Source organism: Herpailurus yagouaroundi, unplaced genomic scaffold (assembly GCF_014898765.1).
Source record: "Herpailurus yagouaroundi ecotype Mexico unplaced genomic scaffold, PumYag 189, whole genome shotgun sequence".
Lineage (NCBI taxonomy): Eukaryota > Metazoa > Chordata > Mammalia > Carnivora > Felidae > Herpailurus > Herpailurus yagouaroundi.
Genome location: NW_024412420.1, coordinates 15,807,716 through 15,829,464, shown reverse-complemented (window position 1 = coordinate 15,829,464; position 21,749 = coordinate 15,807,716). Strand labels below are relative to the sequence as shown.

The 21,749-nt window shown below is 44.9% G+C and overlaps 3 protein-coding genes and 1 long non-coding RNA gene across 6 annotated transcripts in view; 3 read left to right on the top strand and 1 right to left on the bottom strand.

Annotated features, from left to right (window-relative positions):
* ACLY (ATP citrate lyase) overlaps positions 1-2,261 on the top strand; it is a 48,213-nt gene extending 45,952 nt beyond the window's left edge. For all 3 annotated transcript variants that reach the window (XM_040497549.1, XM_040497548.1, XM_040497547.1), the window contains 2 exons: positions 533-609; positions 1,263-2,261. In XM_040497549.1, coding sequence (XP_040353483.1) covers positions 533-609; positions 1,263-1,357 — 172 coding nt within the window. In that variant the 3' untranslated portion in view covers positions 1,358-2,261. The remainder of the gene's footprint in view (positions 1-532; positions 610-1,262) is intronic.
* A 1,101-nt stretch (positions 2,262-3,362) lies between these two features.
* KLHL11 (kelch like family member 11) lies at positions 3,363-11,017 on the top strand. The gene is made up of 2 exons (XM_040497551.1): positions 3,363-3,951; positions 9,258-11,017. The coding sequence occupies exons 1-2, from the start codon at positions 3,407-3,409 to the stop codon at positions 10,837-10,839; spliced, it is 2,127 nt and encodes a 708-aa protein (XP_040353485.1). The 5' UTR covers positions 3,363-3,406; the 3' UTR covers positions 10,840-11,017.
* Positions 11,018-15,146: 4,129 nt separating this feature from the next.
* Positions 15,147-20,873, bottom strand: KLHL10 (kelch like family member 10). Its single transcript, XM_040497552.1, has 5 exons — positions 20,680-20,873; positions 17,809-18,298; positions 16,480-17,097; positions 15,814-15,963; positions 15,147-15,561 (listed from the first exon to the last, which is right to left on the bottom strand). Exons 1-5 carry the CDS (start codon positions 20,871-20,873, stop codon positions 15,187-15,189), a joined length of 1,827 nt encoding a protein of 608 aa, XP_040353486.1. The 3' UTR covers positions 15,147-15,186.
* Positions 16,240-19,925, top strand: LOC121045005 (uncharacterized). Its single transcript, XR_005797567.1, has 2 exons — positions 16,240-18,644; positions 18,878-19,925. It is a non-coding gene; the product is annotated as an uncharacterized LOC121045005 (long non-coding RNA).
* Positions 20,874-21,749: the final 876 nt, after the last annotated feature.

The window sequence follows — 21,749 nt, the reverse complement described above, 5'->3', positions numbered from 1 at the left end:
TTTATTTATTTATTTATTTATTTATTTATTTATTTATTTATTTATTTATTTAAATAAGAGACGGACAGACATTGAGCGTGTTGGACAGAGGCAGAGAGAGGGAGAGGGAGAGGGAGAGGGGGAGAGAGAGAGAGAGAGAGAGAGAGAGAGAGAGAGAAGGAGACAACACTCCAAGCAGAGCCTGATGTGTGACTCAGACTCACAAACTGTGAGATCACGACATGAGCTGAAGTTGGACACTTCGATTAAGCCACCCATTTTCTTCTTCTTTACATTTATTGATGCTTGCTTGCGGTTTCCTTCCAGTTCTGAAAGCAATACATGCTCATTACAGAGGATTTAGAAAGTATGGAGAGGTATAAAGAAGAAAACAAAAATTGTCTGTAGTCCTACCACCCAGAGCACCCTTTTTCTCCTTTGATACCAAAGAGATCTACTTTCTCGTTCCTGGGCAGAAGTCGTACTGTTTGTGGGGAGGAGGGGGGGGTCATGTGAGCCGTTTTAAAACCACAGGTTGATTGTGTGTTTGCAGGGAGGAAGCTGATGAATATATTGACATTGGAGCCCTCAATGGCATCTTTGTGCTGGGAAGGAGTATGGGCTTCATTGGTGAGTTGGTAGTTGTTGTTATTAAGAGTTCGGTTTGGTACCCCCCCCCCCCCATGGTTCAGCTGTAACACCTGGGAGGCAAGTTTCTACTAGGAAGATGTCACATGATCTTCATCGTTTCTAATCCTTCCTTTCTTACTTTAACTTCCCCCTTTATATTCATTCCATGGTTCCTTTGTTCTTGGAAATGGCTGATTGCTAGTCCAGGAAAACAATGAAATCCCACAGTTGCCTTTTAGCCAGGCTGGTATCCGCTTGTGTGGTGGATCTGGATTTACTTCCTCATTTTTTTTGTATTAGATTTTCTGTCCTCATCTTCTCCCCCTTGCCAAACTTTTAGCAGATCGCTCACCAACTCTCTTTTTGTTTGTTTGTTTATTTTGAAAGAGAGAGAGAGAAAGAGAGACAGAGTGCGGGCGGGGGAGGGGCAGAGAGAGAGAGGGAGACACGGAATCTGAAGCAGGCTCCAGGCTCCGAGCGGTCAGCACAGAGCCTGACGTGGGGCTCGAACTCAGGAACCGCGAGATCATGACCTGAGGCGAAGTTGGAGGCCTAAGCCTCCTAAGTTCCTAAGGCTCCTAAGTTGGAGCCACCCTGGCGCCCCCGACTACTCAACCAACTCTTAACAAAAAGATGCCTTTGCCCCATTTCAGGACACTATCTCGATCAGAAGAGGCTGAAGCAGGGGCTGTATCGTCACCCTTGGGATGATATTTCATATGTTCTTCCGGAACATATGAGCATGTAACTGAGCCCGGAACCATATGTCAGTGAAGTGAAGACAAGAGCTCATCCCCTGGGAAGTAGCGTGCACACGGCTGGCACTGGAGCTTGCTAGAAAATGGACCTGGAATGTAAACAGCTGCTGGTGTACAGGCACTGATGACACCCACAGGCTAACACTGTTCATTCCACACCAGGAAGCTTAGTACTTTTTTTATAAGCATAGAAATAAACCAAGCCAATACTTGTGACCTTTGCTCTGCTACCTGCTGTATTTATTATATGGAAGCATCTAAGCACTGTAAGGATAGTGTTCCTCATTGTAGGGTGTTATGATGTTGCTTTCTTTTTTCCTTTAGTTAAAATTTTTTTCCCTTGGAGGAAGAGAATGAAACTTTTAAGACCTCAAGTTACTATCAGTTTAAAGCATCCCTAATGTCTTATTTTCCCACTTTCCTTTCCTCCTCATATAACCTGAAGAACATTGTGTTAATCTGATTTTTAAAGATCTTTTTGTATGTTATGTGTTAAGGGTTTGTTTGGTATCTCACTGTAATGTTCTATGTTGCAGACCAAACTCTGTTTACGTCAGGGGGATGGGACGTTGCATCCTTAGCCATTGTCACAAAACATGTGGAGTAGTAATTTAAAATGTAAAGTTGTAACATACATATGTTTAAAATGGAAACGCAAAGCAAAAAAAAAAAAAAAAAGCTGTGAAATGTTTCGTGTTCTATGTCCTCTGTATTTATGCAACTGATTTATCAGTTTGCTAATGAAGTCTGGGTTCAAGGACTCGTCTCCAGCCAGTTTGCATCTATAATCCAGCAAGATTCTGGCAGCTGCCAGCTCAGTCTCTTCTCTGTATTATCAGTTTGGTTTCAATAAACTATATAGTAACAATAAAGACACACTACTGTCTCATGCCATCCATATCCTTTCCTCTCCATTCCTTTGAACGGTGCTAATTGTTTCACTACATGTCATTTTAAAAATGTTCATCCATCTCTACACACACACACACACACACACACACACACACACACACACAGAACTCATCAAAACACTAACTTCAACCCCCCTGCTCAGGGGGGCCCTGGCTGGCTCAGTAGGTGGAGCATGCAACTGGATCTTGGGTTCGTGGGTTCGAGCCCCATGTTGGGTATAGAGATTACTAAAAAAATAAACTTATTAAAAATGTTGGGAAAAAAACAAAAAAACAACCCTGTCTTCTCCCTTGAATCGGTACCTCTCCATTTTCAGTGAATAGGAACAAAGCTGTAACCCAGATGCTTAAGCCAAAAGCTCAAGAGTCCTCCTCTCTTCCACTTCTCTGGTTGTCCCATCTTACGGATTCAGCCTTTCATTATCCCTCTGATCTATCTATATGCTAACTAATGCTCCTACTTCCACTTTTTCATTATTTCTTTAGCCACCAGTGATATTTTAAAGCATGCATCTAATGGAGCCACTCCCTTACTTAATAAAACCCCAAAGTGACTTTTATTCATCTTTTAAACAAGTATGTTTGCAACAGTAACTACGGACCAAACATTATGTAAAACACAAGCATCCCTAAGCGTTCTCCTAACAGATACTATCCTATTTGTAGAAGATGAATTGGTTCCGAGATACTGAGTTAACTTGCTCGCCCTCGTCCACTGAGCGGGGGCTCGGTCTTAAGGTTTTTTTTCATGTTTACTCCAAAGCCATTTTAAATCTTTAAAAATACACTGTCGCCACCCGAGACACTAACAATGGGTGACGGGCCAGGGTGGCTTTTGTCCTACAAAATGACCACGAAGAGCGTGCCACTCTGACGGGAAGGAGACAACGACACGTGGGAGGGAGGTCGTCGAGGAAGGGGGTGGGGGGCAGCCCTACCCTGCCCTACCCAGCCCTCTCCAGCTCTCTCCTAGGTGGCGCGGCTCCGGGCGGGAGCGGCCGCGCGTGCGCACACTAGCGGCGCCCAGCTCCGCCCTGCGCCCACTATTTATTCCCAGAATTCCTCTGTGTCGCACCAGAACGGCTGAATCGTTCCGAGACTGCGGAGGTCGGGCGCGGCGGCGTCAAGATGGCGGCGGCGGCGGTGGCGGCGGCAGCGGCGGCGGCAGCGGCCGCATCTCTTCAGGTGCTGGAGATGGAGAGCATGGAGACGGCCGCCGCCGGATCGGCAGGACTGGCCGCCGAAGTCCGAGGCAGCGGCACGGTGGACTTCGGGTCTGGGCCCGGCATATCTGCAATGGAAGCGAGCGGGGGCGATCCGGGCCCGGAGGCCGAGGATTTCGAGTGCAGCTCTCACTGCTCGGAGCTGTCGTGGAGGCAGAACGAGCAGCGGCGCCAAGGCCTCTTCTGCGACATTACCTTGTGCTTCGGCGGCGCGGGCGGCCGAGAGTTCCGGGCCCACCGCTCGGTGCTGGCCGCCGCCACCGAATACTTCACGCCCCTGCTCTCGGGCCAGTTCTCGGAGTCCCGCTCGGGCAGGGTGGAGATGCGCAAGTGGAGCTCGGAGCCCGGGCCCGAGCCCGACACGGTGGAAGCCGTTATCGAATACATGTACACCGGGCGCATCCGCGTCAGCACGGGCAGCGTGCACGAGGTGCTGGAGTTGGCCGACAGGTAGGCGAATTGCTGGGGGCCGCGCGCCGGGCGGCGGAGAGGCTCGCCCACCGAGGGCCGCATCCCGGGAGGGGGCGGGGGAGGCGGGGAGGCAGGGCCTGCGGGTGGGACTCGAGGGAGCCCGTACGAGATGCGTTTGTTTGCGGCTTGTTGAGCGTCTACTGTGTGCTGTGGGGCGGCCACTGCGCTGGGCACCGAGGATGCGGCCGGTCTGACGAGGGCGCCCTGCGCTTAGGGAGCTCAGATTCCAGGTGGAGGGACAAAGGCAGTGAAAAAGAAAGTCTGCCTGTAATCAGCGCTGTGTTGACATTTAAAAAGGATGAAAGGACAGTGATTGGTAGAGGAGAGACCTTTCTGAGGAGGTGACGTTTAGACCGATCTCTAAACGGCAAGAAAGAACTGGCCATGCAGAGATGGGGGATGAACATTCCAGGCAGAGAGCGCCAAGGCCCTCAGTCAGGATCCAGTTCGGCTTAAAGAACTAAAGGAAATACCCAATGGAGCTGGGTCTAATGGGTGAAGGGTTTGCGAAATGCGCTGGAATAAGGAATTTGGTTTTTACTGTGAGGTGGGAAGCTGAGTAAAGAAACTTCCTGATTTCATTATTTTATTTTATTTTTTATTTTTTTAACGTTTATTTATTATTGAGAGACAGAGAGACACAAGAGTGTGAGCAGGGGAGAGGTAGAGAGAGGAGGAGACACAGAATCCGAAGCAGGCTCCAGGCTCTGAGCTGTCAGCACAGAGCCCGCCACCGGGCTCGAACTCACAAACTGCTAGATCATGACCTGAGCCAAAGTCGGTCACCCAACCAACTGAGCCACCCAGGTGCCCCTATTTTATTTTATTTTATTTTTGATATTTATTTATTTTTGAGACAGAGCATGAGTGGGGGAGGGGTAGAGAAAGAGGGAGACACAGAATCTGAAGCAGGTTCCAGGCTTTGAGCTGTCTGCACAGAGCCTGACACAGGGCTTGAGCTCGTCAACCGCGAGATCATGACCTGAGCCGAAGTCAGATGCTGAACGGACCCAGCCACCCAGGCGCCCCTGATTTCATTATTTTAAAAGAGGATTCTGCTACAGTGGAAAATGGATTGTACGGAGCAGGAACGGATGCTTCAGAGACTGGTTAGGAGGCAGGTGAATGCCATTTTTAGAGATGTGGAGGACTCCCTTTTGGCAGTATTATATTACCAGGAACATGATTTTAACAAATACCTATTGAGTGCCTGTTAATGCATCAGATCAGACACTGGGTTCTAAGGTGCTGGGACTTCCTGGTGAACAAAACAGACAAAAGTCCCTTTCCTCGTTGCGCTCACACTGGTAGATGGGCAATAAATAATTAAAATAGATGGCGTGTTGGATGATTGTTACAGCTTTGATGAGAAATTCAGCATAGAAAGTGCTCATAGAGAGGAGCTGTGTTTTTTAATTGGGTAGATAGAGAATGCCTCATGAAGAAGACATTTTGCAAAGAACTGAAGGAGGTGAGGTAAAGAGTGTTTCAGGGGGCGCCTGGGTGGCTCACGGTTAAGTGTCCGACTTCGGTTCAGGTCATGATCTCATGGTTCGTGAGTTCAAGCCCCGCGTCGGGCTCTGTGCTGACAGCTCAGAGCCTGGAGCCCGTTTCAGATTCTGTGTCTCCCTCTCTCTCTCACCCTCCCCTGTTCATGCTCTGTCTCTCTCTGTCTCAAAAATAAATAAACGTTAAAAAAAAAAAAAAAGTGTTTCAGGTTGAGGACACAGGTGGAAAGGCCTGAGGTGGGGCTTATCTGGATGTTTGAGAATAGCGGGAGGCCAGCATGGCTAGATCAAATGGGTGCAGGTTGAGAGGGGTGGGAGAGGCCCCAGGGTGGAGATGGGGGATGGATCCAGATTCCATAGGGCTTGTTGGCCTGGTGAAGGACTTGAGCTCTTATTTTGAATGAAATAGGAAGGTTTGGGGCAGAGGAACAATGAAATGTGATTTGAAGAATTCTGCTGTGATGAATAAAGGATGGGGCAGTGAGGAAGGGGCTGCAAAGGCAGAAGCAAAAAGATTAGGGGGTTGTTGGAATGGAATGGTGACAGAGGCTTGGATTGAAGAAGGAGAAGTAAAGATGATAAGTGCTTCAGTTCTAGATATGTTTGGAAGGTAGAGGGGACAAATTTGCTGATGGATTTGATACAGAGTGTAAGGGAAAGGACTGCTGGTTTTTGATACAAGCAATTGGAAAGATGGAGTTATTTATTAAGATGTGGGAGAGTGTAGGAAAGCAAGTTTGGGAAGACCAGGAGTTTGGTTTGGGTCCAGGAAATGTCTGAATAGGCAGTTGGATGTAAGAACATTGGGAAGAATATGGCATATAAGATGGTAATTAAAGCCATGGGACTGGATGAAAAATTACTTAGGAAGAGAGTGTAGACAGAGAAGGGGCAGGATTGAGCCCTGGGGTTCCAAAATGTTAAAGAGGAACCAGTAGAAGAGATGGGTCTCACAGGAAGCCTTAAAAAAAAACAAACAAAAAAGGTATAGAGGAGGGAGTAGCCTATCCTGTCAACTGTCAACCGTAAGTGATCCCTGCATTTGGCAATATAGAGACCCTTGATGGCATTAGCAGGAGCCATTTAAGTTAAGTCTTCGTATAAAGAGGGTCAGAATAATGGTACACATGGACATGTTTGGAGAAGAGTCCAGGGAGGTCTTTTTCCCCCATCTAAGTAAGATAGGAGATACTAGAGCTTGTTTGTGTGCTGAAGAAAAATGAATCAGTGGAAGAGGAGAACTTCATGTTACAGGAGTGGGGGAATTCTTGGCAGGAGCAAAGTCCTTGAAATCAAGAAGGGGATAGAATCAGTATTAATAATGGAAAAGCTGGACTGGGAAGGCAGAATATAGGGTAAAGCTACAGGCACATTGGGTGGTGGTAAGATGAAGTTTCTGATTGCTTGTTTTCTCATAGCCCAAGTTTGGATCGTTCATGAGAGGGTGGGGTAGGGTGGGGCAGGTATAGATTTGAGAGAGAGGTTTGTTGAATGAAAATGAGTAGAGAAAGGTCATTGCACCCACTCAAGCTATGTTTGTGTCTCACGTGGGCTCCTTTTTCAGATTTGCTCCTGCTTTATAGGGGAGTTGGGGGTTAGGAGAGAACATCTCAGGCAGTTGAACTTCTGTCCATCTGTCAGCTGCTTGAGCAGCTGCCTTGTGATGGGCACTAAGTGCCTGGCAACGTCATATCTAACCTTACCCATGAGCTCTGAGGCAAGAGCTCTCTCCCTACCGCCCGAGTACTCTGTCGGTCATACCTACCTTCAAGGGCACTTACAAGGAAATAATAGGAAGTGCCTAGCACATGGAACATGCCTAGTATACGTTAGCTATTATTGTCATCGAGCAATGTTTCTAAACACCCTATCCAAGGGAATATGTCAGAATTATCTGGAGCGCCATGCCAAAGATAGGAGCTCCAGGTAGGGGGTGCGAGCAGCCTGGGAATCTAGTGACCCTGGCACCCAGACATCTTTGAGAGTCACTAGAGCTCTTACCACTCTACCTTGTCTTTGTCTTCTAAGATGGTATGTTCCCTGAAGATGGTGAAGGAAGCCTGTCGTACTCATCTTTATATCCTAGTTAGATGGGTACTAAGCGCGATAACTGTAATAACAAATGGTTGAATTGAGAGCCCTGAATTGAGAGGCCTGGACTGATAAAGTCCATATTTTGTTTAAAGTTCTCAGTTCTGGGGACTTACTCTTGTTAAAGCAGTGGTCTCAAAGTGGCCATCCTTGGGACTGAGTTCTGCTAGATTTATGGATTTAGCTGAAACTTGTGGTATGTAATTTAACTTCAAATGAATTTAGGAGGGCAGACAACTTCTAGTCAGCAACATGCCAGACCCCTTCCATATGTTCATTACTGTTGTTTGAGTTTGCCTTGCCATCCCCTCCCCCCATCATCTGCTGCCCAAGGAGAAAGCTCTAGTGAAGAGGAGATTGAAACCTTCAACACAAGGCCTCCACTGCTGTTCCTTCTGATATTGAACAGACAGAGTCTCCCAGGAACCACAGTTCCTATACCATCTAGTCAAGGCTTAATAAAGTATCTTGCTGAGACCCTGCCTCAAAGAAAAGGCTGGTGACTGACAAGGGATTAGGACAGGAATAGCATAGACAGGTTTGGATTGGGAATTGCCTTTGCCAATAAAAATAAAGTATGGAACTATTGTACTTTATTTTTTATTTTTTTTTTAAGTTTATTAATTGATTTTGAGAGAGACAGAGACAGCACAAGTGGGGAAGGGGCAGAGAGACAGGGAAAAAGAATCTCAAGCAGGCTCCGCACGGAGCCTGATGCAGGGCTCGAACTTGAGAAACTATGAGATCATGACCTGAGTTGAAACCAAGATTCCGACGCTTAACTGCCTGAGCCACCCAGGTGCCCTTATTAAGTTAATTTTAATTCCAGTATAGTTAACATACAGTGTTATATTAGCTTCAAGTGTATAACATGGTGATTCAACAAGTCTGTACATTACCCAGTGCTTACCATAATAAGTGTACACTCCCCAATCTCCATCACCCATTTCACCACCCCCCCACCATCCAGTTTGTTCTCTGTAGTTAAGAGTCCGTTTCTTGGTTTGTCTCTCTTTTTTTCCCCTTTGCATGTTTGTTTTGTTTCTTAAATTCCACATAGGTGTGAAATCCTATGGTATTTCTTTCTCTGACTGTTGTACTTTTTATTAAAGGATATGTTCCAGAAAAACTTACATAATGAAAAGCACCACTGTGTGTATGTTACATGTATCATGTATAGTTGTATATATATTATATAATATGCATAATTAAAATATATATATATATATATATATATATATATAAAAAGATGACTTTATATATGCTTTTAAATATACTTTTCAGCATAATGGGGCACCTGGGTGGCTCAGTCAATTGGGCATCCGACTTCAGCTCAGGTCATGATCTTGTGGTTCATGAGTTTGAGGCCCGCGTTCGGCTCTCTGCTATCAGCACAGAGCCTGCTTCAGATCCTTTGTCCCCCTGTGTCTCTGCCCCTCTCCTGCTTGTTCTCTCTCTCCTCTCTCTCAAAATAAATAAACTTTAAAAAATTATTAAAAAATAAATACGCTTTTCAGCATCATCCTTTTTAATTTGGGGGGATTTACCCTTTTTCAGATGTTGGGCATAAAATGAGATGAAGCTTACCATTTCAGTTTGTATAAACATGTTAACATGTATAACATGTTTTCAAAATGCAGCCACATAAAATGTGCATATTTGAAAATTCTTTTTTCTTGATTTTAGGTTCCTGTTAATTCGTTTAAAAGAATTCTGTGGAGAATTTCTCAAGAAGAAACTTCATCTCTCTAATTGTGTGGCCATTCATAGCTTAGCTCACATGTATACTCTGAGCCAACTTGCTCTGAAAGCTGCTGATATGATACGGAGAAATTTCCACAAAGTAATTCAGGATGAAGAATTTTATACTTTACCTTTCCATCTCATTCGAGACTGGCTGTCGGACTTGGAAATCACGGTTGATTCTGAAGAGGTTCTCTTTGAAACAGTGTTGAAGTGGGTTCAGAGAAACGCTGAAGAGAGAGAGAGATACTTTGAAGAACTTTTTAAATTGCTCAGATTGTCCCAGATGAAACCTACTTACCTTACTCGGCATGTCAAACCAGAGAGGCTGGTGGCCAATAATGAAGTTTGCGTCAAGTTAGTGGCCGATGCAGTGGAGAGGCATGCTCTGAGAGCTGAAAACATACAGTCTGGCACCTTCCAGCATCCTGCCTCTCATGTCTCATTATTACCTCGCTATGGGCAAAACATGGACGTGATCATGGTTATTGGAGGCGTGTCAGAAGGAGGGGATTATTTAAGTGAATGTGTAGGGTATTTTGTCGATGAGGACAGATGGGTAAACCTGCCCCATATTCATAATCACCTTGATGGACATGCCGTTGCAGTAACAGAGTCCTACGTGTATGTTGCTGGATCGATGGAACCAGGGTTTGCTAAAACTGTGGAAAGATACAACCCAAATTTGAATACGTGGGAACATGTTTGTAGTCTGATGACAAGAAAGCATTCTTTTGGGTTAACAGAAGTCAAAGGGAAGCTCTACAGCATTGGAGGGCATGGCAACTTCAGCCCTGGCTTCAAAGACGTGACTGTTTATAATCCTGAGCTTGATAAATGGCACAACTTGGAATCAGCACCAAAGATCCTCCGGGATGTCAAAGCACTAGCCATCGAAGACCGGTTTGTGTACATCGCTGCCCGCACTCCCGTGGACCGGGACACCGAAGATGGGTTAAAGGCTGTAATTACCTGCTATGATACGGAGACTCGACAGTGGCAAGATGTGGAATCTTTGCCGCTTATTGACAATTACTGTTTTTTCCAAATGTCTGTGGTCAATTCAAACTTTTACCAGACGGCATCATGCTGTCCCAAGAGTTATTCTTTAGAAAATGAAGAGGCAGTAAGAAAAATTGCCAGCCAAGTGTCCGATGAGATCCTTGAGAGCTTACCTCCCGAAGTCCTAAGCATCGAAGGAGCGGCTATCTGCTATTACAGAGATGACGTTTTCATTATTGGAGGCTGGAAAAACAGCGATGATATCGACAAACAGTACCGGAAAGAAGCCTACCGATATTGTGCTGAAAGAAAGCGGTGGATGCTTCTTCCTCCCATGCCACAGCCTCGTTGTAGAGCCACTGCTTGCCACGTGAGGATCCCGTACCGGTACTTGCATGGCACACAGAGATATCCTATGCCTCAAAACTTAATGTGGCAGAAGGACCGCATCAGACAGATGCAAGAAATACATCGGCACGCCCTGAACATGCGAAGAGTGCCAAGCTCTCAGATTGAATGCTAGGTGCTCTAATAGGTGCAGCTTAAAACAGTTGTACCTGTCTTGTGAGGCTGAAGATCCCCAGACTGTTACTTGAAAAAGTATGTCGATAACTTATTTTCTACCTACCTGATTATTGCCCCAAAAAAAGGAAACACAGTTAAAAACTGAAGAATGGGAAACACGATTTAATATGTGGTAATTTTTGTTGGTGTGCAGTCTTTGTCTGTCTTCGGTTTGTGTGGATGTGCTAGCCAAGTTAGATCTTATTAATGACAAGTGGAAGAACCAGGTATAGTTACTTGGCTGTTTTTCTGCCAACAAGTGAAAACTCCTTTGTCTTAGGGACTTGATGTTTTGAACATGCTTTAAGCAACAGTTTTATTTGCACGTTTACTTTGATACTCCTTTTAATTTTTTCCTGAATGGTTGGTGGTTTTGAAAAGAGCAGAACTTACGCATTGAGCCCGAGCCCTCATCTGCAGGAGGTATGTGCAATAGTGAGACTGAGATTTGAAGGGAAAAGCACAATGTTTCGGCAGGATGGTTTCTGAATATTTGCATTGATGTTTTGTTGTATGTATTTATCTAGAAATGCTGTTTTGTTTATTTTTAGAAGAGATGACTAGTGAGAAATTTGTGATTGGCCCCATTATTTTTTGAATATTTTCCATTTCTTCAGCAACCGTTCTAGACTGGGAGCCATCACTCTGAGATGATGGTAGTTGGCAAGAGTGTTGATCTTTAGCTCATTGATTTAATACAGAGGACGTTATGTATATGAAATTTGTTTTTCTAAGAAGAAAAGTAGTATTATTAGGTAGACTGAGCAAAGGCATTAAAACATGTAAACACTTTTTTCAGAAGTTGCAGGCGTATTTGAGGATAAGTTAATGAGTGTAAATAATGCCTATGACAATCGATACAACAATGCCTTCAGTTTTAAATTGTCCTCTAAAGTATATTGTATAGAGTCCTCCTCATTCTTTCTAAAAGAAACTTTTCTCGGGGCGCCTGGGTGGCGCAGTCGGTTAAGCGTCCGACTTCAGCCAGGTCACGATCTCGCTGTCCGTAAGTTCGAGCCCCGCGTCAGGCTCTGCGCTGATGGCTCAGAGCCTGGAGCCTGTTTCCGATTCTGTGTCTCCCTCTCTCTCTGCCCCTCCCCTGTTCATGCTCTGTCTCTCTCTGTCCCAAAAATAAATAAACGTTAAAAAAAAAAATTTTTTTTTTTAAATAAAAGAAACTTTTCTCAAAATGGGAAGGAAGTGACAATTGAGAGAAATGTTGCGTAAGAGAAGCCTTACTGTTTCTCAGCCCTGACTGTTCTAGTAGTTTATCCAGTTTCCCTAGACTTTTATTCAGACTTTACCTGAGCCTTGAATACCAAATTTAGGTGCATAATTAAGGCTCTTAAAAATTTATTGCTTTAGTTATCTTTTATTTATTCTTATGCATTCTTCTGATTCTCTAACACACTCCCAAGTTTTATACAAATGAGAACTCAGTTAACATAAAAGACTCCTGCTCTAATGGTTTGCAAAATGGCTCCATTGTATATGTTTCTTATTTCTTTCAGAATATCATCTTCTTAGACATTCCAGGATACTGTTTTAGGAGTTGAACTCCAAGTGCAGTGATTATTTTTTTCCCTAGACCATTATACTTAACCTTACTGTATCAAACATCAAAAGGAAAAAAGCACAACCAGAAATTTTGGCTCTCAATTTGCTGCAAGACTATTAATATCTAGTCCCTGGACTCTATACTAAGAGCTTTCCTGAAATTTTTAAGTTGGTATCCTTGCCTAGGACAAAGTTTTTCAATAAATGTGTCGGAAATCTGCTTTAAAACCATTTAATTTAGATTGGAGTGGGGGTCGTAAACTTCAAGTCCTATTTCTGTATGAGGATATCCTACACCACCTCTACCATTTTATCAATTTCCATTTGCAGTTATTTTAATAAAAGCCATTTCAATTCTGAGAAGTGCTCATTCTTAGTTGTGAGAGGTCTATGCACGTGAGGCAGAAAAGCTCGTTGAGTGATGTTCTCGTCTCTGATAGACTATGCCGCCTAGCAAACTTCCTCTTCTTAGTGGTGAAGTAACTCAGCAGCTCACTAAAATGGCAGTTTCTGTCCAGGAGGTGTGATGTAAGGTTTTTGGATCTTATCTCTGAGTTGTCTTCTAAGACTGTCACTACCAAGTTTTTGGAGGGTGGCCTTTTTTCACATGATGCGACAAATTATAACTCATAAGATTTAGGTATAATCTGGTTCTGAAAACTTGATTGAAACTGTTGTTTTTTAACTCAGCAGGCAGCGTAGGCCATGGCTGAAAAGAAGGGGTAAGTCCTTCCTTGCATGATGATGTGTGCAGGTTTTCCTGATTAGTGAATTTCTAATTTTCATATTTGAATTCACACGTGTGACTTCACATCAATAACTTGTGTCTCTGAAATATCCTAACTAACTTGTTAATAGGAAAGGAAACCAGATTTGCTTAAATCTGTTCAAGGCTGACATTCTGAAATTCTAAACTGGAAATAACTTCCAGAGTATTTGGAAAGGTTTTGATTATGACAACCAGCCTAAAGTGGCTCTTTGGGAAAGAAATTTCCTTTCTGATGAAAAACTTAAAGAATGTGTTTGGTCATTTAAACTTCTAAAAAGACAGCTTCACATGTATTCAAGTGAACCTTTTGTTGTTGTTGCTTTTGTTTTTGTTTTGTGGAAGGATAAAAGAGGACCAAAAAGTAATACCTTTACCTAACCCCTAGCATGACTTGTATCTTGGAATGGAGGTCCTCCACCTCCACCTACCCCACCGTGGTTTTTAAAAAAACAAACCCGTGGTGTATATTGAGAATGTCAGTCATGAGCTTAGTGTGTAAGTAGTACATCTCACTTGCAGACGTTTGCATGATGTCTTGTAGATCTTGTATATCCAACTTTGCTTTTGCTGTGCCAACTCAAAAATATTTTGCTGAAAAAAAATCTCAAAATTGATTGACATCAGTTTTGTTTTTATCACTTAGTTTTATATAGTATTGCTGGGACCAAAAACTTTTAAAATACATAGAACAGAAGTTTGAAGCTGGAAAGATAGTGTTTATCGAAGACTTGTGTGCTTTTGCTCTTTAAACTCTTCAGGCTACTGGTAAGGCAGTTTCTAGGGCACTCTTTTTTCTCTGTTTCTTGACTAGTGTAGCATGTCATGTTTAAATACTTCATTCTCTGCTTCATAATTCTAATGAGACACTGTACTGTAGGTAGACAAGTAAACTAAACATATATTTTAGTTACTTGGCCTAATCAAACATAGATAAAGGGACTTTTTTGTACTTTCCTCAAATTAAGCTTAAATTAAAAGGGTGTGTTGGCCACATTTCCTGTCTTTTGAAAGTCTACAGAATTGTGAAGTAGGTTCCCTGCCTCCATTAGCAAAATAGGGTATTTCTAGGTTGCCATTTAACTGTAGAATATTTGAGAAACGCTTTGGTCTCTCCTTTAATTATCAAACATTTTGGCACAGTCCATCACTCCAGTTTGTTGCTTTCTTGAGAATAGTCCATTTTTGTTGTTATAATGCCTACATTATAACGTGCTCTGGTCATTGGAAACCAAACAGCTCATAGTTGAGTGACATAATACAATAACAATAACATAATATAGTAGCCATCTCGCTTCAAGGAATTTAATTAGATAGCCAAATAACTGCTCTTTGTTGATTACCTTCGTAGGGCTTTTGTCTTACTCTCTGAGCATCACTACGAATGTCTGACACTGAAGCACATACAGTAGAGCACTTGTTCACTTAATCCTCCTGCATAATGCACTTGTGAAAAATTAAGCTTGCTAGATGTTTGAAGACTATGGTCCATGTGCTAGGGCTCACTGAGTTATTTGTAAAATACATATTCAAGCTGATACACAGTGACTTTTGGGGGCTATCAGTATCCAAGCCCTTACTCTACTCAAAGTATAATCTTGGCTATCTCCCTTTAAGTCAGAGGAGATGTAGAATTTAGGACGCTTTTGAGACATCACATTGTAAAATAGCCTGTTTTATGTTCCTAAAACTATCTTGTTCTGTGTTGAAGCTATCAGTTGTCTCAATGTAAGTTTTAAATAAACATATTTCTTTAGAGCTGGTTTGTACCGTGTGACTTTTCCCTTTTAATGATACACTGTCGGATACAAATGCTTACTTCCTTCCCTCTTACTCCCTCATTCATCCAACCTTTGGCTCCCTTAAGTTGAACATTTTCCAGTACTCTTACAAGTTTAAACACTGCATTTATTAAAAAAAAAAAAAAAAAAAAAAAGAGGTAATTCTTATTGCTTAGACTCTTTATTAGCTAAATGAAGAGGCTCATACAGGTAGGGTACTTGTCGAAGCGGAGTATTTTACTTCATCTCGCAGTGCTAATCCTGTGAAGTTGTCCCGTCTAGCCGCATATTCCCCGACGTTGGCCAGCCCCGGCACCACACAGCAGCTCAGGGCGCTGCGGTAGATGCTCATGTCATGGGCGTCATACCACTCGTCTGTCTTTTCATCATAGCATTCCACGTTAAAGGTGGTGGTAAAGCCGTTAAAGCCGCCCACCACAAACAAGAGGTCGTCTACCACCTCGATGCCAAAATTGCTACGAGGATTAAACATAGTGGGTATCGTGCGCCAAGTGTTAGCTACTGGGCTGTAGGCTTCTGCACTCCTAAGTCGATTTGCTCCGTCAAAGCCACCTACCTATGGACGGCAAGGGAAACATGGTTGACTGTGAGCCATTGCTTCTGTTCACCAAGGAAGAGGCCTTCAGGCCTTCTTGGTGGTGGTGGGGGGGGGGGGTGCTGAGGGACGACCAGTGATTTCATACCTCCCGCTTTCCATTATTTTCCATGGAAAATAATGCTTTCCAAATGCTGGCCAATAATAGTGTAAACCAATTTGTGAACAAAAAATCCAGAGCTATCGTTTTTGTGTGGTACAAGATAAACTCACCGCATATACGTGTTCTCCGTAGGCAATTACACCTATTCCACTCCTCCTGCTTCTCATGGGTGCTATGACTGTCCACTGATTGCTCTCAGTGTTGTACACTTCTGCTGTAAACAGGCACTCATTTCCATTAAAACCACCACATATGTAGACCTGTGTGACGAGGGGCCCATGGTTATTAAAATCGTTACCTCTGGGGAGCAGAAAGAAAGGGTGTACGCATGGTGGTGGCAAAGGGACCCCTCTGATACCAGTCCGTACACTCTGAGTATCTTTTTCCCACGTGTGCACACGTCGCTTTTTTCGTTGAATGTTTATTTTGAGAGCGTGTGAGAGGGGAAGGGGCGGGGCGGGGGGGGGGGAGAGCAGTGGACAGAGGATCTGAAGCGGGCTCTGCACTGACAAGAGAGCCCAATGTGGGGCCGGAACCCGTGAACCGTGAGATCATGACCATCGTGACCTGAGCCGAAGTTGGACGCTTAACCGACTGAGCCACCCAGGTGTCCCGCCCCGCATGTATTGCTTTTTAGTGAGTAAAACCTAAAAGGACAGTTACAAAGGGGCACTAGTTGCAGAGTCAGTACTGCAGCGTGGGTGCTGCCACGTCTATTTTCCATCCACCCCCAAACAAGTACTTCTGGGCCTGGTCTGCCCCCTCCCAATTCTTACCTTCCCATAGAGCGTGGTGGCACTGGCGTCACTCCTCTGCTCGTGCATGGGGGCGATGAGCGTCCACTGGTTGGTCTCTGGTTCATAGCGCTCAGCAGTGTTGAGACGCACGTAGCCGTCAAATCCTCCCATGGCATAAATAAAATTGCTGAGGACTGTCACACTGACGTAACAACGACGGGAGTGCATCGGGGCCACCTGGTGCCACGTTTTCTTGACTGGGTCAAAACGCTTAACGCTATTGAAATAGTCTACACTGTCAAACCCCCCAATGATATAAACGTAACCTTTCAAATAGGCTGCCCCATGATAGGCACGGGGACTCTCTTCCTCACAAGTGACATTCACCCATCTGTCTGCCCGAGCATCATATGCCTCAATGGCATTGGTGGGGCTCCCACCACTCCAGCCACCGATTGCAAATAGGATGGCGTAGGGCAGGCGGGGCCTGGTGAGTGGGTTGGTGAAGTCAGAATTGGAGGGTCCATTCATGTTTAGATCATACATGGCCTTTAGGGCATTAATGATGACTGGCTTGCATTCCTCACTGTCTTTGACGTAGTCGTTCATCTTAACATTGTTCATGAAGTACTCAGCATGCATTAGGGCCAGGCGAACCTGAGAAGGAAACACAAAGTCAGATGAGGTGAAGGTACCTGGAAAACCCATGTCCTTAACTCCCTGTTTACAGTCTGCCTTTGAATTGCAGCAGGGTCTTATTTTACTTTGTGTTTGTTTACTTGTGTTTACTTTGTGTTTACAGCTCACAGTTTTAAATATTTGTTTTTCAGATGTGGTATACATTTGGATGCTGACAATGAGCTAGATAGAAGGTCACAGAGCTAGCCCCTTCCTTGGCCGCTGGGCAGTACTATTAGACCATAAAAGGCTGTGGCAATTGTTCAGTCATTGAATATTTACGTTTCTCTGTATAAATAACACAAATTAGCCCCGGATGGCTACAATTGTGTATAACACTCGTGGTTTGGTGTCTAGTCCCACTTCTGCCTGGGGTTTGGGGAAACTCACAAGAAAAAAGGGTGAAAAGAAGGCCCTTTAGAATTCTTTTGAAGGCCTTGCCGTCTCTTTCCCCCACTACCAGGGAGAATTTTGGTCAAAGAATATAACAGAAGGAACTAGCAATGCCAAGAGCAAAGAAAATTGCACAATTCCGCAGAATAGTAGGAGATGGCCTTCTATGTAAGTGTGTGTAAATACGGCCCCGGAATCTGCCAAACATCTGAACGTGGCTCTTTGCACAGTCCCTCCGGGATAAATGAACCAAACATGAGCAAGTAAGCATCCCACAAAAAAATAACTAAACTTGACCTTGGGAAGCAAAACTGAAATATGCTGCTTCCTGTTTTGGGGGTCATGAGAAATCCATTTTAAAATGGCCTCAAATACAGCATCTTCTTGTTTGACGTTGAGCTCGTCTTTCTCAATGATATCCTTCAGTTCACTGACTGAGAGCTCTAAAAACTCGGCCGAGACTTTCACCATCTCCTCAAAGTTGTGCAGTATGAACATGTAGGCCTTCTGCTTCAGCTCGGGGCAGTAGTAGTAGTCTGTGAACTTGCAGATGCCGATACAGTTATCCAAACACAGCTCCGACTTGAGGAACTCACAGCAACCCCTAACAATACCCATGATGTTGAATTGGTCTGCAGCAGCCAGCAGTTTCTCCACATTGTCCGGTGTGATAGGGATGGTCCGGGTGTATGCATATTCAATAATTAGCTTCATCATGTCCGGGGAAATGCCAGGAATGTTGTATACCTTCTTTTCGGTGTTGTTCCAGCCACTTGTAAACAAAGCTCTGGAAAGAAGAAAGAAACTAGTAGCCACTGAAACATTTCTCTCCAGTTTCTCCCCCACCTTTGTTTGTTGAGAGTTTGGAAATTTCCCAGCTAGTGCACAGTGAGTATGCCGGAAACAAATTGGTGCGAAGAAGGGGAAGGGGAGGGTAGAGTGCGTGCTTTATACAGTGGGCAAGAGAACCTTGCCAAGCACTTTGACTTTGGTCACTCTTCTTCTCCTCATGGTAACTAAAACTTTCCCCCGTTTTGTGGATGGAAAAATTGGGCTCTAGACCTGGAAGTAAGACCTAGGTCTCTTCTATCCCAACTGAAGTCTACCTTCCTTCAGGAAATTAAACTTGAGCAGTACACTTTTTTTTTTTTTTTTTTAACTTTTTTTTTATTTTTTGGTCATAGAGAGACAGAGCATGAACGGGGGAGGGGCAGAGAGAGAGGGAGACACAGAATCGGAAACAGGCTCCAGGCTCTGAGCCATCAGCCCAGAGCCTGACGCAGGGCTCGAACTCATGGACCGCGAGATCGTGACCTGGCTGAAGTCGGACGCTTAACCGACTGCGCCACCCAGGCGCCCCGAGCAGTAACACTTTTTTAATGAGCACTGTTAAATTGACACATCACCCAGAATCTGATCACACCTCTTACTGCTATCTCCTGGGTCCAAGCCACCACCATCTCTCACCTAGATGATTGGGAGTAACCTCCTAACTGATCCCCCTGCTTCTGCCGTTGATGCCTCTGGAGTTTACAGTTCTACCCCAACCTCCTTACGAGTTTATGTTCCTCTTCCACTCAGAACCTTCCACTGAGATCCCTTCTGGCTCAGAGTATTATTATACAAAGCGCTTCTCAGGGAGCACAGAAGTCCTCTGAGATCGGGACCAGTAATACCTCTGGCCACCTCCTCCCACCTTCCCCCTTATTCCATTCCAGTCCCACTCGCCTTGCTTTCCTTGAATGCACCCAGAGGTGCTTCATTTTTGGTCCTTTGTATATGCTGTTGCCTCTTCCTGGAAGGCTCCCCCTCTGCAGACCTCATTTCTCACTCCCACATCCCCTTAAAGTCTTTGCTCAAATGTCATTTTGTCCACAAAGAGATCATCCTGTTTAAAATCACCACCCTCCTCTCCATACCTTCCTTTTCTCCCCCAGCACTTAATCTGCTTTGTGTTTTATTTACTGAACGCCTGTTCCTCCTACTAGAAGGTAAGCTTCATGAGAACAGAAATATTTCTCTCTTTATTCATCATTTCCAGTACCCAGAATAGTGCCCGTCACAAAATAAGCACTCAATAAATAATTATCAAATGAACAAATGACTACGATCCCAAAACTATGTATTGGGCTCCTACTGTATAGCTAGGTACTTTTTAAGTTGTTGAACAGGACAGAAGTCCCTACCCTAATAAATTTTTGCTTCCTTTTTCTAGGTGGTTTAAAGAAATATGGATCAGATTCTTCTCTAGAGCAGGGGTCTACAAACCTATAGCCTCTGGGCCAGATTCGACCCGCCTCTTTTTTTTGTACCGCCCATAAGCTAAGAATGTTTTTCACATTTTTAAATGGGGGGAACAGAATACAAAGATTCTGTGACACCTGGAAATTGTAATAAATTCAAATTTCTGTGTCCGTAAATAATTTTATTGGAACACAGCCATGCCCTTTCATTTAGTATTGTCTATGGCTGCCCTCCCACTATAAAGGCAAAGTATAGTCATTGTGACAGAGGCCGTATGGCCTGCAGGCCTTAAAATATTCACTCTCCAGTCTTTTTGTAGACCCTGTTGTAGGTCTAGATGAATGAGCATTTTTAGCAACAGATGGGACACATTTATCATATGTTCGTCGGAATTGATTACTCAAACATTTTCGGCTCATGAACAAAATAGCTCTGCCATTTCCTGGGTGACAGTGGTTGTGGCCTAAACTCCCTTTATCTTCTGGTAAATACTTCCTTGATGCTTTCCCGAATCCTCCTTCCCATCTCCTCAATCCTTGTTAATTTATCACCCTGTTTGAGATGGTCTCTACTGGGATGGGGCACACAGGGCAGCTGAAGGGGCACTTGTCCTCTAGGTTTAAGTAGGAAATCCACTATGGTTGCCTTCCCAAAGGTATGCTAGGGTGAGAATCAAAGGGAAAAAAGCACCTGGCCCACCAATAGTTGGTTGGAATCCAGTTGAAAACCAGAGAGAAGAGGCCCCAGCCCCAGTTGTGTCTCTTCAGAAGAGACACAGGAAGACAAAGGAACCAGGCTACAGGAGCCCAGGGTTTTGACAGTGTCCCTCATGTAAGGTGACAGGTTGGGAAACATGAAATGAACCAAAATGTCTCAGAATAGGCCCAAGTACCCCTTCGGCTTAGTTTGGCAACCCTGTTATACCTAAAGTAGGAACTGCAGCTACAGAGGATGTTCTTGTGGGCATTGAACTCAAAGCCATTGACCTTGATGACCACGTCGCAGAGCTTGCCCTCCAGTCTAAGCTCGTTAAAGATCTCACAGGTCATCGCGCTCATCTTCCTCTCCATGTGAGGCTGGTGGAAACGTGTGGAAGCCGCCGCGCTCTCCATCTCCATGGCACTCTGGGACCAGTGGAGAGAGACTGCTCTCCTAGGGTGTCGGGAGGGTTGTGGGGGGGCCCTTTAGCCTGCTGTCGCTCCTTTTCCCTACTACATCTTTCATATAGGGCCCATCAGGCAGCCCAAGTTCCAGGATCCTGGGCCTGCAGTGAGCTCACTCTCAGGATTGTGCTCTCAGATTCTGGAACTCTCTCCTGTCCCTGTCTTCCTTCCTTCTCCCCTCCCCCACCATTCAGGCTGAAGGCCACCCCACACCTTCCGAGCCCTTGAATCCAGAACAGGACTGTGATCACCCACACCATATAAGAGTTTTTATTTATTCTAGTTCCTGTTGCCCACTTCAGTTGTCCAGTTCTGGATGAGTGTAGCATCAAGCTGCCCTCTTCCACTGCTGAGCACTTGTCTCCCCAGACCCTCAATTCCAGGAAACCGAGTCAGAGGAGGCAGAAGGGAGTAAAGCTGATTAGAGTTCACGCTGGCCCAGCTGTCCAGGGCCTTCCTGCCCTGCGGACTTGTGTCAGCCGCGCGTTTTCTTCTGTGATGAGGAGTGGGGCCGGTTAAGGACCTTCTGGATGTTTTCCAGAAATCACTCTATGGCTCCTTCAGATCCGCTCCTTTCCTGCGGCTTTTTTGTCATGCAAACTTTAAGTCGGGAAACGACCTTTCCGGCCAGGGGTTTTGCTCTAGGCAGTGGTGCCCGGTAATCCCAGCTCTTGGGACCCAAACCCGCTTCAACACATAGCTCTCAGCCGGGGTGCTCCCCGGCGCGGGTCCCTCCCGCCCCCGGCTCCGCCTGCCGCCCGGCCCTCGGCCCGCGGTCCCTCGGCCACCGGCGGCCGGCGACGCCTGCGCAGTGCGGCGGCGGGGCGGTCG